Source organism: Desmodus rotundus, chromosome 13 (genome assembly GCF_022682495.2).
Source record: "Desmodus rotundus isolate HL8 chromosome 13, HLdesRot8A.1, whole genome shotgun sequence".
In the NCBI taxonomy this organism is placed as follows: Eukaryota; Metazoa; Chordata; class Mammalia; order Chiroptera; family Phyllostomidae; genus Desmodus; species Desmodus rotundus.
In genome coordinates, this window is record NC_071399.1 from 27,220,232 (window position 1) to 27,235,949 (window position 15,718).

General features: G+C 42.3%; 1 protein-coding gene across 4 annotated transcripts in view; it reads left to right on the forward strand.

The window, feature by feature from the left end:
• PSD3 (pleckstrin and Sec7 domain containing 3) overlaps positions 1-15,718 on the forward strand; it is a 535,098-nt gene that overhangs the window by 477,932 nt on the left and 41,448 nt on the right. For all 4 annotated transcript variants that reach the window (XM_053916638.1, XM_053916639.2, XM_053916641.2 and 1 more), the window contains one exon: positions 1,583-1,653. In XM_053916638.1, coding sequence (XP_053772613.1) covers positions 1,583-1,653 — 71 coding nt within the window. The remainder of the gene's footprint in view (positions 1-1,582; positions 1,654-15,718) is intronic.

The window sequence follows — 15,718 nt, forward strand, 5'->3', positions numbered from 1 at the left end:
AGAGGATAGGTTTAAAGCCAGGTCCAGATACCAGCTGGTCCGTGCTCCAGTCTGACGCCTCCGCCACCCCGTGGTCCCGCTCCGCACCAGCACCTGCTGCCCGAGGTCACTTCCATGTGCACTGTTCTAATGTGAACCAAGTCAGTGTTTGATAGCTATTGAAAATAGTCAATATGTGTTTTTATATATGTATCATATATATATGATCTAAGATTCTGTTTATAGTAGTCCCTCTTTCCTTTATAAAGGTTATGGCGTACTTTTCTGACCATTTATTTTTGAATACACACTTTTAAACCTTACGTAGTAGAAACAGATGGGACAATTTTTTTCAAATTTCCCCTGCAAACCTGCAGAGCGGATGTTTTGAGTCCTCTTCTGCCAGGTGGACAGCTCAGCGTGGTGTTGGCAGGAGCGCCCGGGTTCTGTGGGTGGGTGTCCACCCAGTTTCCAAGCCTGAGAATTCTCGAGTCTTCAGTCAAAGGAGATTTAAAGGATTTAAATCTTAAGAATAATGAACTTCCTAGTTTAATCAGGTGTCCAACTCAAAGACAGTCTGCAGGCAGTCCCAGAGTTGACAGAGGAATAAGTATAACTAGCCCTCCCTACCTATTGGGATAGACATGTTTAGAAAAATGCCAATCATTTTTCTAAAATAGCATTTTCCATTTACAGAGTTCATTTTATTAAGATTAAGAATTCATAGTTAAACTGTTTTTGCTAATCTGTGTTTTTGCTTTAGGACAATCTGTAAAAGTTTATATAAGTCAATAGAGAAATTCTATGCACTTTTTGGTCCACCAAAATAGGAAGAAAGGGGATGTAAGGGCTTCTGAAAGTATATTCATTTAGAGGAATTCTAAGAGGGTAGCGGATGTCTGCCTTGCACTGCGCCAGGTTCTGTGAATTCTAAAGATGAAGGTCTCTACCTGCTCTCAGGTCACTCACAATCTCCTGAAAGAGAAATTTAGACAAAAAATTATGTTACAGTGCAGCAGGTTCTGAGCAGAGGTATCACAGGTGGTCACGTAAGTAATAATAATCGAAGTTATCTGGTGGGGGAGTGGCAGAAATGCCAAGCGGAGTCCTTTTATATTCTGAGACTTTCTTTTATGACTCCTAGAAACTATGGCAAAGCCATAAAGGCAGTGGTACATGAGCGTTTTAAACCTTCTCTTGAATTAATGCGTGCTTCCCCTATGCCTCCTTTGCTGTCCCAGTTCCGAAGCCCGAAGCCCCCGCGGCAGACTGTGGAGCCCCGCTGGCTGGGTCCGGGTTCCTCCTTCCTCCTCTAGCTGTGTGACCCTGAGAGATTACTTGTCTGTGCTTCGGGTTTGTAAAAAGCAGGAGGAATAGACCTGGCTCTCAGGATTATCGTGATGATTACATGAGCTACTTCATGGAGAACATTTTTAGAACACTGCCTGCTACACAGGAAAACTTGAGAAAACCGTAGTTCTCGTTACTAGTTCTGATAGCTGGTAAACCAAGAATGCTGCAGCACAATCCCCGTGTTGTTCGTGTAGGTTCTCCTGAAATGCTCATTTTTGCCTAATAAAACTCTTATTTTTCTCCTTTCCAGCTCCAAGAGGAAAGCGGGGATGGAAAACCTTTTATGCTGTACTAAAGGGAACAGTTCTTTACTTGCAAAAGGTAAAAATAAGTTAATTAATTTATTTATCAAAACTATGCAATGACAGATAAGTTACCCCAAAGACATTCAGTTTGTACAAACACCCAGAAGACTGTTTAATTGATATCTAAACTCTTTTTACATTCAATTAGAAATTTCAAATATATGTTAGTAAGTTAAACTTCCTAATGTCTATGCAGCACTTACTCCAATGGATATTTATACTATAAATTAGTTATCATTTATTTATCATTATTTAACAATATGTCTTTATTGAGTTATTTACCTGCATTTAGAGCCTCCCTAAATCTAGAAACACGGCATGCCAAAACTTACAAAATACAGCAAAAGCAGTCCTAGCCGGGGAGTTTATAGAGAAAAACACATACAATTAAAAAAGTAAACATCAAATAAACAACCTAAGTTTATACCTCAAGTAGCTAGAAGAGGAACGAAGCCCTAAGTTAGTAGAAGGAAGGAAACATTAAGGTTAGAGCAGAAATAAATGAAATTGAGACCAGAAAAACAACAAGAAAAAACATCAGTGAAACTAGGAATTGATTTTTTGAAAAGATCAATTAAATTGACAAAACTTTAGCTAGGCTACTAAGAAAAAAAAAAGAGAAGACTCAAAATCAGAAACGAAAGAAGGGAGGGTACAACTGATACCCCAGAAATTAAAAGAAACAGTTACACCGACAACCTAGAAAAAGTGGATAAATTTCTAAAACATACAATCTGCCAAGACTGAATCATGAATAAATAAAAATCAGGACAGACCTATACCTACTCAGGAGATAGAATCAGTAATCTCCAGTTCACCAGTAAAGTCATAAAACTTGTATAGAAGAATTAATGCTTCTCAAAATCTTCTGAAAAATTGAAGGGGGTGGGAGGAGCACTTCCAAGCTCATCTTATGAGACCAGCATTACCCTGATACCAAAACCAGAGAAAAAATACTACAGGAAAAATACAGCTCAATACCCCTGATGAATATAGATGCAAAAAAACTCAACATCGTATGAAAAGGAGCGCATACACCTTGACCAAGCACAGTTTATTCCTGCGGTGCAAGGATGGTTCAACGTGTGAACATCAGTTACTATGGTAAATAAACCTCACTACACAACAAAAGTTATAAATCGCATGGTCGTCTCCATAGATGCAGAAAAACATTTAGTGAAAATTCAACACCTTTCATGGTTTAAAAAAATCACAACAAGTTAGGAATAAATGGAATTCACCTTACTGTAACAGATGCCGTATATGAGAAGACCACAGCTGGCGAAGATACTCTGTGTTTTGATTGGAGAGTTTATTCTGTTTATACTTCAAGTAATTATTGATAGAGAAGGACTTACTAGTAGCATTTTATAAGTTTTCTCTGTTGTAGCTTTTTGACCCTCTTTTCTCGGCTGCTGTCTTCCTTTGTGTTTTGGTGGTATTTTGTAGAAACATTTTTTGATTACTTTCTCACTCACTTTTGTATACTTTCTATAGGATTTTCTTTGTGGTTACCATGAGGCTTACATGAAACATGTTATGGTTCTAACAGTCTATTTTAAGCTGGTAACTTAATTTCAATCGCACAGAAACTCTTCACTTTTACTTCTTTTTGTAGACTCATTAACAGATTTGGGGGTTTATAGGTGTTCTTGGTACTTACTCTTTTAACATTTATAGAGGGTTAAAAGTGATTGGTACAGTATTTCATTATTCTGTATTTGTTCTTGTATTTACTTTTACCGGTGAGACTTATACTTCAAGTATTTTCATGTTGCTGTTCCATTTCCTTTCCTTTCATCTTCTTTTTATTGCATTTACTGTAAGGCAGGTCTAGCAGTGACAAAGTCCATCAGTTATTGCTTTTCTGGGAAAGTCTTTGTCTCTCCTTTGTGTTTAAAAGACTAATTTGCTGGGTATTCTATTCTTCTTTTGCAGGGGGTGGGGGCTTCCAGCATTTTAAATATATCATTCTACTCTCTCCTGACCTGCAAGATTTCTGCTGAGAAATCCGATGATGATAGTCTTAAGGGTTTTCCTTGTATATGACAAGTCGCTCTTCTCTTGCTGCTTTCAAAATTCTCTCTTCATCCTTGATTTCTGACATTGAGTATCATGTGGCTTGATCTGGCTGTCCATGTCCTTCCCCAGGTTTGGGAAGTTTTTGGTTCTGCAGCAGCAAGCCACCCAGCTCTCCCTTGTTCTTAGTTGCAGCCAGGATCCAGAGTATTCCAGATCCCCACTGGTGTCCTGAGTCAGGCAACACAGACGCCCTTTCTCTTGGGCAGCCCCCTGATGAGCCAGAATGAGGGACACACTCCGCTCCCCTTCCCCCTTCCCAGGAGAGGAGCCTTCGGTTAGGCACCTTTCTCCCAATCTCTGTTCCTCACGCATTTCAGTGCAGCTGTTCTTGGGTTTTTGCTCACCTGACATACTGCAGCTTCTTAACTGCATTCTGTCATTCTTGTAAAGGTATTTTGACCAGTATCTCGTTGTTAAATCGGTGTTTCTGTGGGGGAACCCGAACTGAGAACTTCCTGTTCCGCCATCTTGCTGATGCCATTCTTAGGAAAAGAGTTTAAAATCTACGTGGACTGTGATACAGTCTGGGCACCTTTTTCTTTTTACTCTACTTATTATCACAAATATATTTAAATTAAAAGATGTGTAGAAGCATGTTTTTTGGTCATTCCAGTAGTTGGTGACTGTGAAATAGTAAGTCATGATTTTATTTTACCCCCTTTTCTTAATAGATCTTATAAAAGCATTCGTGTTAATTGCTTATAATGGTTTCCATTGAATAGACTTACCAAATCTAATCTTTTGCCATTTTTAGTCATCCCCACTTTCACTTTTGCATAGTAACAAATAACAGTATACGTATTTGTGCACAGATCTGTTTATTTCCTGAAGGCAGAGTGCTGCCTGTCGCGGGTCATGGGGACAGGGCAGGCGCTGTTTAACACCGTAGGCACGCCTCGGGTGCTTCCGGTTTGGTCCAGAGCACTGTGATAAGGCAAATCACCCAAGGGTTTTGGTTTCCCAACGCATATAAAAGTTATGTTTACATTATGGTCTGTTAAATGTAAAATGGCATTATGTAAGAAAGCACCTTAATTAAAAAATACTTTATTGCTAAAAAATGCTAGCCATCATCTGAGTCTTTAGCGAGGTGTAATCTTTTTGCTGGTGGAGGATCTCGCCCAGGTACCATCAAAGATCACTGACACAGGTCACTGCAACTAATACAATAATAATGAAAAAGTTCAAATATTTTAAGAATTATCAAAACGTGACTCAGAGACACGAAGTGAGCAAATTCTGTGGAAAAACGGCACCGACAGACTTGCTCTGTGCAGGGTTGCCACAAGCTTTCAATTTGTGAAAACACAGTATCTTGGAAGCACAATAAAGCAAAGAACAATAAAACAGGGAGTGCCTGTATTAACACACATTCACAGATTACCCCTGGGAAGATCGAACGAGGTCTTTGAGTCCCAAGAGCAGTTTATGACAATGTCTGTCTCACCGCAACCAAGAAAACTGCCTCATTCAGTTTTGAGCTTTTTGTTTCCGGAGCCCAAACACGTGCCCTGACATACTTTACACACTTCCCTAACTGCCTTCCCACACTGCGCGTCTGCGGGAGCCCTTCCCTGAGCGGTAACTCCTGCTACGCTGAGTCAGCTGGCCCCTCAGCCTGAACCACTCAGAGAACGAACTGCTTTGGAATGGAGGTACAACTATTGGAGGGAAGTATATATGATTCATTTTTAAAATATTAATGCCATATGTAATAAAATTGAAAGAATTATTCTCTTTAAAAAAAACAACCCTGCTTAGGAATCCACCCAGATCAATATTTTAAAGGACCTTGAATGCACTATATTACATCCTTTTTCAACATTTTGCGTATTTTTACCAGGCAGCTTTGTAAGGAATACTTCTGTAATTCCCTTTTGTTCTTATTTTTCTACCAGAACTTGATTCAGATGTCTAGACTGGGAAGGAGCATATTTAACACAAACCCCCTTTTTTTAAAAATTTCTTTTGAAATAGATTAGGTAAGGAATAGTAGAGCATGACATGATTCCTTGGACCAGGGCTCTTTTTGTGGGTAAATAACCTTTGCAGGGAAAGGTGTGGTGTTAGTTGAAACCCAAAGATTTACAACAACAACGAATGACTTGTGGCATCCTGCTAAATGCACACATTACTTGGAGGGACAGAACAATGGGAAAAGTGGAGATGGTTGTTGATATTAGGAGATACCCCTGCTTTTAGATGGCCAGATAGCTGCTGTTGTCTTTATTTCCCTGTGGAACCAGCAGCACTTTGGCCTCCTCCAAAGCAGCGTGCGTGTACATGCTGGGTCCACATTAGTCCTTTCAGCTCGCTTTGTCTCTGTGGGAACAGCCTTTGAAATTAAATTTCAAATGTCACAGCTGTTTCCCCAGCATAAGTCCTATTCTTTTGGCTTACATTTTTATTTTCTCTAAAATCTCTATTTGGGGCATGGCCGTCTTTGGCAAAACCATTCCATTGAATACCTAGCTGCAGGATTTCCACCCACTCCATCCCAGGGTGAGCCTGGGCAGAGAGAAGAATACTCTTGCGTCAAACATTTGACAGAAGTGATGCAAAGAGAGACGCTGTTTCCAGCTCACCAGCTTTTCCTACTTCCTTGTGCTCTCTCTCAGGTAAGAGAAGTGAATTGAGTTGGATTCATCCAGATACAGAAGAGAAAGAACTAAATATGGGCGAGAGAATTGAACTTTGAAGCCTTAACCTCAGTTTGGATTAGAGCTCCAAAATTAGACCGCATGTCCATACTTATGGCACCTCTGGAGTGAGATGAATGCGGAGTTAGGGAAGTTGAGTGAATTCCTTGTACCCAGCGAAGCATAGGACACAGTGGATACTTTTGCATAGGACAGGGCAAGCTGGAGCTGTGGGCTCTGTGTCCAGGTGCTGTTTCATTTGAATCAGTTAGGAATGTAAGCACTGCTGAGAAATACCTACTTAGGATGAGAGTAAGTCTGGAAAAGGGCAGCCATGCTTTGTGTCCAGTCTGTATTGTTATGGCCGTTAATGCCTCTAAAAGAAAAGAAAAAGGAGAGGTTGGAAAAAGTGCATCAAGTGCTTGAAATCTTATCATCATAATCAACCAATATCTGTTCCCCAAACTTCACAGGGATCCTGGAGACTAGCTCGTCAGTCAGTGAAAGCTTAATCGTAGCAGGCCAGGTTCTCGTAAGGATATGTCTACTCTGGGTTTTTAATTAGCCTCTTCCTGGTTTGTAATTTAAAATGCATAAAGGCAGAGAGACAGTACATACAGGAAGATGGATACAACTGAGAAGTTACAGTTAACAGAGTGCTGTCTGCTGCTACGCAGACTCGTGCCTCAGAGGGACCTCGGCGACACTGGGCTGCTCCCCAGAAACAGCAGTCATGGGCATTTAGACTTCTTCTTCTTGGCAGTGCCTCTCAGTTCCAGCGTGTGCAGGGGGCTCGGTGTTGGTGCGGGTTGTGTCCGCAGAGGGCTTCCCACGCCCCGTTGCTGGCTAACCATTGGCCTTGCTGGAGTCCTAGCCTGTCAGCACCCACGGCAGAGGCTGCAGGCAGGCTAGGTGATGAAAAGCACTTAGCCAGAGACAGGAGGAGGAACAGATTTGAGAGACTATGACATGTTCAAAGAATGGCAAAATAGCTTTTTTCTTTTGGATTATAGTATGAATGGGGGAGAGCAAGTGGTAGAAAATGCTGAAAAATTACATTTCAAATAAATAGTGTATTGTGAAAACGAAAGAGATGGTGTCACAGTGTCATGAACTGTCCACTTTACAAAAGAAGCAGTTTTCTTCCCTGAAGGAATTTCCGATTCTTTTTCGTGTCGGTTGCGCGCTGCTCCCACTGCCAGCCAAGTACCCGGTAGGTTCAGACAGCAGCGCACTCCATGCTAGGCAGCCGCTCTCACAGAACCTGCTAGGTGAGGTGCGTGCCCCACATCACCCTTCCCTCCGCACCCTTGAATGCCGCTGTTAACATTCCTGGGATTCGGATGTAGCTATGAGAAAAAGTAGTCACCTCCCTTTTTTCTTCCCCCTTTAGCCAGTTCTCTCTTATTAGGGTCAGGGGTAATGAGAAAAGGACCCACTTTTCCTCTAGCCCAAGACTAATTGAATTCAGTTTGGCAAAGACGTCAGTCAGCGGACTACGGCTAGGGACCGTGCCAGGTGTGGGGCTACGAAGACAATAGGATCCAGCACCTGTTCTTAAAGGTCTCCCTAGAACACTTACGTTCTGCCACCATTCCAGCCTTTGATGGCTCCCAGATTGACACTTAAAAGTGACCCAAAGCATCCATTCTCAGCTGAACTGTAACAAACTACTCTTCTGATAAAGGCCCTCAGAGGAAGCAAATCAGTGAATGCATGGGTCAGAGTAGAACTCTGCCAGATTTTCAGAACAGTTACGCCGGAGGCGTGACTGTGAGCCAGACACAGTCCCTGGAGGAGCTTATGCTCCATCTGCAGAGATCAACAAATAAAACCCATTTCAGTGCAGTTTGTGAGCTCCAAAGGGGGCAGTGTGCTGTGGAAACGCATTTGGGAGGACACGTAACTGAGCCTCGGAAAAGAAGGGAAGATCGTGAAAGAATTTGTGAAGAAAATATATAAACCTACCCTGAAAGGACAAGTAGAAGTTAGTCACATGGAGGATTCAGGGAGCAGTCTGTGTAGTGGCTGAGGTGGGGGAAACCACAGCCCGTTCGGGGAGCTGCTGGTTCAGCAGAGGTGAAGGGCGTCCCAGGCAGATTATGAAGAGCCTAGAAAGCCTGTTCAGAAGCTGAGATTTCATCTTGAAGCAATGTGGAGCTATCGAAATGTTTTTAATGGGCTGCGACATAATCAGATTTATATTCTGGAAAGATCAGTCTGGTTACAGGATAGAGAATAGGATGGAGGCAAATTCCATCAGGGGCATAGAGACCAGGTTAGCTCGGCTATGGTAGGGGTAGCAGGAAGGGAGGAAGGGTCTCAGAGGAGAGCTCAGTTTGCAGCATTCAGGTCATGGTGTCTGTGGAGTAATAGTAAATGGATCTGTCCAACCAACAATTATGAATATTCAGATCTGGAGCTGAGGAGGGAGCCTAGAAACACAGATCTGGGGAGTCCTCAGAAAGTGGTTGGTAATTGCAGCCCTGGCTGGTGTGGCTCAGTTCATGGGGCATCATCCCACAAATCAAAACTTCGCTGGTTCAGTTCCTGGTTGGGGCGTGTGCCTGGGTTTCAGGTTCAGTCCGCCATCTGGGTGGGAACTCTTCCCACATTTGATGTTTCTCTCCCTCCCTCCCTCCCTCCCCCGCTCTCTAAAAAATAAGTAAATAAAATCTTTTAAAAAATAGTTGGTAATGTCAGCCGTGGGAGTAGATGGTATCTCTCAGAGTTTGCAGAGTGAGGAGAAGACGGAGGAGAGATCCAGTGGAACACAGACACTTCATTTGTGCCAGAAGAGGACTAGATGGTGAAGGAGCCTGAGCAGCGAGTACAGAGCCAGGAAGAAACCAGAGGGAGAGCGGGGAGGACAGAAGAACAGACGAGACACTACAGATGCCGAGAGATGGCAGGATGTTGCCATGTTGTGGAAAGCTTAAGATAGGAATTGGAAAATGCCCCTTGATTTCAGCAACAAAGACAATATTGATAAAGCAGCCACAGTGAAATGCCGGGCATGGAAGCCAGGGTGGAATGGGAGTTCAGGACACACAGGCGGAGAATACAGACAACTGCTCTCAAAGGCTTGACCTGTAGTTCCCACTTGGATCTTCCCTCCGTTCCCCCTTGTCGCTGCCCCGCTTTGTGTGACTTTTGCAAATAACAGATCCACAGGGTCCGTCTCATTTCTTCTGAACCTCTTTCCTTTCCTGCTATTGATTTCTCTCTAACGTGAAATAAGCCCTCTTCTTTCTTCCTTTCCCCGGGACAGTTTCTGACATTATCCGAGCCCTTGTTTCGCTCTGCAGGTTACACTCTTCCCACGACCACCTCGTTGCTCTTTCTGGCCCCCTGGCTTGTGTTGCTTAGTCACGTTTGCCTTTGACTTTCAGGCAAACAGCACCTCCACAGAGCGGCACAACAGTAATGTCAGAGCCATTTACAAAAGGTCACTGTGGGAACTACGTGGGAAGTAACATGGTGCCAGCCCCTAAACGACCTTTGGGTCACTGTGTAGATGAGGAGACCGGTCCTATGCAGTGAATGTTAGTGGCATGATTTAAACCAAATGCGTTGGTGCAGATTGGCAAAAACATAGGGTGAATGGAATAAAGTTGGGCGAATAACTGATTCTGGTTTTTAGAACTCTCTTAGGTAGAGCACAACAGGGCATTTATCATAGAGTGGTTTTGTCTGTCTTCCAGCCAACTAAGAATGCTCTCCTCTCCTTACCTGGTCCTTTCTTTCCTGCAGTCCCCTGAGCCCAGGCTCATGTATAAGAAATTTCTGCCCTACTGATAATTGTTATTATTGGAACAGTAAGTGTTTGTGGCAGAGACACCTGATATTATCATTTTAATGTAACACAGTTCATATGTGCTTTAAAATTTTGAAATTGCTATGAGTTGATAATAAAATGATTAAATTCCTATTGGTGCTGACGATCCATCATTTCTGATATTGGATATTAACTTTGTATCTGTGAACTGAGAGTGAGTCATCTGCTATCCAAATGCTTCACCAAGTCCCTGCCACCGCCTAGCTTCAGAAATTCTCCGTCAATTTCTGTTGCGGGCTTTGTGTCTGACCCTGCTAGTCTCTTCTTTTTTCTTGAAACTATTTTATTGTAAGCTTTATGATGCTATTCTTGTTACAGGTCTGGTAATGACAAAGCTGAGCGGATGCTGCCTTAAAAGAAATCGTCGGGTGGTTGGTCTAATGGGTCAGAATAATGGGTGTAGGTGGCTGCTTTGTGCATGGGAGGGAATTACTTGATTATTGTATTATTCTCCAGGCCAGGTTCTCGAGACTCTTCTGATGTCTTTTATCTCTAGGACCTAGAAAAACAACTATTCAAACCAGAATATATTTGCCTTTACCATGTCTTTCGACAGTAAACCATCAGTTTGTTACCTAACATTTAGGTTGTTGTCACAATGTTCTGGGAAAACCCTGTCCTTGAGGCCAAATCATCTCTCGATACCTTGCATTACTGGGAAGGGTTGTTTTTTGGGTTTTTTTTTCCTAACTGCCTGTAAAGTTTTTTTAAAAGTCTGATTGGGAAGAGACATTTGGTTTTGTTTTTGCACTGTTTGAAGTGTAGGCGACATCAGGAATGTGAGCTGGGCCAGGCAGGAGGAAGATCCTAAAGGTTCAAGGCCCCGAGCCCGGCCGCCGCCGCCCAGCCTGACGTCTCGATGTGCCAGGTAGCGTGGTGCCAGGAGCATGCCGATGGCTGGCCTGCTGCCCGACAGCAAAAAGCTTTCCTGTGTGTCCAGGGCATTTCGATTTCCTTTTGTGAGACCACTGGCTCTGTGCCCTTTCACACTTTGGAAAGGCCATATGGACCCTCTGTCAGTCTCTACCACAATGGAAAATTCATGAGAGAAAAAGTCGATTAGGCTTTGAAGTCATGTTCTCTTAGGAGAATAATGATCATATCCAAGTTTTCAATAGTCATTAATTAGGTGGATGACCCAGTGCAACAGAGGAGTACGAGCATTATATAAAGGACATTTAGATGTAATCACAATTATAAGGAACTATAAATTTATAAAAAGACATTATCACTGAAAACATACCCTTGTCTCTGGGGTTTAAGACATATAGACTGTGCTGGCTCCTGTTTAAAAACACAGCTCCAGTTCTCGTGCTTAGCAAACCAAGCTGGTTAATTCCTGAAGGGCTTTCTGCCCCCACATAAGGAAAGGATGCAGAGCTTCGCGGCTTCCTCCAAGTTACCTGGGTGTGAGGTAGGTCCAGGGATCAAGCCTCTGTTTCCATTTGCTGCTCAGGTCCCTCAATAGTGCTTCCTCTCCCTCTGGCTCTCACTCCCCACCTTCCTTGGAGCAGACATTATACCCACACCAGCCGTGTGCAAGTTGTAGAGGGCAGCATGAAGGAGACACCGGTTTGGGCTCATAGGGCTCAGAACTGAGTGGTGGGAGGGCGGCTGATGGACAGACACAACCTCACGGTGACCGGCAGTGACAAGGGCCGCCTTTGACAGGAGGTTAGAGAACACCGCATCCGAGAGGAAGGCACAAAGTAGGCTTTCACCCATAAACACTCATCGCTGTCTTAGTTGGAAATGCAGAAGTATGGAAGGGGGCAGAGGTGTGTTTTCTGCTTAAACACTTTAAGACTTCACTTTCTTCAGATGCTGAGTCAAGGAATTCTCTAACCTTTCTGAGGGCTGCTGATAGTTATCTGCTCTAACTCTCTTCCAGTTCAGCTGAGTAGTCACTGAAAAGACAAATCACCAGAGTCATCTTAGAAAATTTCCTGTGCCTCACTGAAGTCTGGGGCCTTACTGAGACAGCAGGCCCAGGGCCTCATGCTGCACAGTGTCTGTGAGGGAGGGCTCCCCTCTGTGTGAGTCGGCGGGGTGGGGGGTGTTGCAGAGGGTTTCAGTGCGGACAAAGGTCCTACCACAGCTCCACGCTGCTGTAACGTGGAAGAAAGGCACCATATACATGCTAATTGAACAAAATAATATAAATATTTTGAATCTTTTGATTTTAACTTTCTTGTTCTCTCTTAATTGTCCTCAGTACAGTAATATAGGACATACTTTTCTGGCTCTAAAATTGCTTACCTATTAGATGAAATGCTCTTTTAGGTTCCCTTGAGTTTTAAAATTCTGTAAATAAATGATTTTCAGGTACGGATATGGTGAGTTCAGTGATGGGCAAAACGTGCCTCTCTTTGATTCGCTATACTCTCTGCTTCCAGATTTGTGGAAATCTACCACTTTCTTTGCTCCCAAGTAAAAGAAAAATGAAGCTGAATTATTCTTAGAAAGATATCTAACCAGAAATACTTTTTTTAAATGTTTAAAAATATTAAAATTATGAAAATACTTTTAATGCCTTTTTAAAATCAGGAATTAATAGACAATTTAGGGTCCAGTTTACTTGAACTGCTGACATTTTTATAAGTAGCCTCATAACTTCAAGCAAGAATGTGTTCTCGGTTTTCCTGTCTATTCTCTCAGTGGGTGTGCTCAGGGAAATGAAGACCATTTCAACTTTGTTTTAAATTGTTTTCATTAGGTATAGCAATTTTGCCTGCTTGGTAAGTCTAGAAGTAAATAATACTTTGAAAACTGAAATCACAGCATGTTCTCAATGATGGTGATGGATTTCGTTGAGATTTGGGTACTTTCCAAATTGGACTTGATACTCACCCGAGAGCACAATTTTCAGGCTGATGACAATTATTTGCACATGTGTAGTGATTGTGTTGGTGTGCAGCGACTCAGTTTCACAGGAGATGTAACTAACAAACTTTTTAGGGGGGGAGCTTTTTATTTCATGCTCTCAATGAATTTAAAATAGCTTTGTGAAATCACATTCTTTGTGCTTATTAGAATGATGGAATGCCCTAATGAATCATAATAGCTAAAAAGATATAGATCGGAGGTGAACACTGAGGGGAGTAACATGGTTTTAGGTGTCATTTTCACCCTTCATTTGTTGGAGAGAATGGATAGTAATTAGATACCATGGAGCATTTTCTTTTCTTACAGAAGATTTTGTGATTGAACTTATCTTGCTCTCTGTTTCACATTCAGTTTGCACTGCCAAGAATCTTAGGTTTGAAGTGGTTCGATTATAATAATTTACCCCTTATTTCTTCCTTCCCAATTTTATCATTGAAACACTATCTTCTACTATATGCAGTGAAAAATAAAGATGTAAGAATGAACTCTGTAGGATAAAATCACTTCTTTTCATCCAGCTATCAACCCTGATCTTTCCAATCTGCCCTGGGTTTTGCTCATTTTTTTATGGATTTGGAGTTTCATTTATACACGGGAATTCAGAATTCCAAATGTATTTTGGTAGTACTTTGCCTTTTTTAATGGTAAAATAATATCATTGTCAACCAGAAAAGCAGAAGCTTGTTAAACTTAAAATTCCTAGACTTTGGTCTCATCCTAATTAAATAGCGCTTGCCTTCCTCCTCTGTCCTTGCATTATTTTCCACTCAGTGTACGGTGAGCTGTCAGGGTCTTACAGCTCAGGAAATTCCTTAGAGTCCAAAGCAATGGCACAGTTCTTCCATGTCGACAAGTTAGTCAGCTTTTACTTAGGGCTAGAACAGATGCTGCACTTTAAAATTCTTTGCACTTTTAGAGAATTCTGAGGATATCGTCCGTTAAGCTTGATTTTGAAAGAAAATATCAGCAGAGAGCGTATACTCCAAGTATGAAGGTCTAGGTCGTCACTTGGTCTTGTTTTTCTCGCTCACCCGTGGCAGTGTGTTAGACTCATGACCTGTGTGGGAGTTTATTGACAGTAGTTGTCATCGTCCCAGGGGGAACTTACAGAATGAGAAGGGATGAAGGCCAATGGCAGAACTGACATCTGAAGGATGGGCTAAAGAGGAGATAGCAAAGTCATGGTCAGCAGAGGTAGGACAGACACCTGGAGATTATTTCTAACAACAAGCTAAAAAGAATTTCAAGAATATTGTTGACTCCCTCGGGCGCTATGAGATGAGAACTGAAAGAAATCTGTTGAGTTTTGTCATTAGGGGGCCCCTGCTGACCTGTGCCAGAGCGGCTTCAGTGAAGTGCAGACGTGGACTCCAGGTCTCAGTGGGTTCAAGAGTAAGCTGGCAGTTAATGGATGAAGACAGCCAGTGTGCACTACTGACTCGTCCCGCAGAGAGGCGCAGGGAGCGCTGGCAGCTGGCAGAGAAAGCAGTGCTCAGGAGGGACCGTGAAGTTACAGAGATAAGTGAGACCTTGAGTGTATTTACAGGCTATAGGGGGAAAGCCATTGGATAGAGAACAATGTAAAGAGATAGAAGATATTATAACCAATTAAATAAAATCCTAGGGAAGGTTGATGGAGGTAGATTTGAGAGCACGATTAGCCTTGATCAGGATTTCACTGTTTTAGGAGGAGAAAAGATAAAGGTGGTCACAAAATACAGGTGTTGATAGGTTATGTGAGCAGAAAGTTTGATATTTACAAGATTAACCTCATATAAAATACTAGGTCAAGCCATATGCTACTACGAAATTACTACTAAACATTATACCACCTAGCATTTGAGTGCTTGCTGTATGCTATGAAACACTGAGTTTAGAAAAACCTCATTTAATTTCATCCTACAACTCTATGAGGAAGGCATCATCATGACTTAATCACGGGGAAAGCAAGGCTTAACGAGTTTAATTAACTGGTCCAAGGTCACGGAAACCTTAAGGATCATATCAGAACCAGTCACGTGAAGCTAGACAGTTCTAATTCCAGGCACCGATGTTCTTAACCACAGTCATGGGGAACTAGGGGTGTTGACGAGAATGGTGGGCATTTGGTCAAATGGAACAGGAAGATTATTGTGGACAGGCAAGAGTGTGGTGGGTTGGCACTGGGTGCAGCCATAGCTGGAGACCACAAATCTGTGTGGGCACCTGTCTGCATGACCAGGTATGTCTGGCAGCAGTTAGCAGCCCAAGAAATGATTATATAAGAGGGAGTTGGGGTGGAAATTTTTTAGTTCCAGACTGGATGGATGAGAATATTAAGGCATATCCTAGCAAAAATTCCTGCGTTCTAAGGATAAAAAGAAACCCCGATGAGATTCTTAACAGAAAAGATAAGAAAAGGAAATTAGAACCCAAACGGCTTTAGACTTTTGTAAAACTGGAAGGTAGGAGACAGTAGAATAGCACTGACAGACCGGTGAGTGGGAAGGAATGCAGGATGGAGAAAAAAGAGAGAGAGTAGGTGAGCAGTGAAACACAGACGCAGTTAAACCTAATGTGTAAGGTAAGTGCAAAATAAGGTTTCTTCTGGTAGAAAATTCATAATACAAGATAACTTTAATAAGATCCCAGAATAA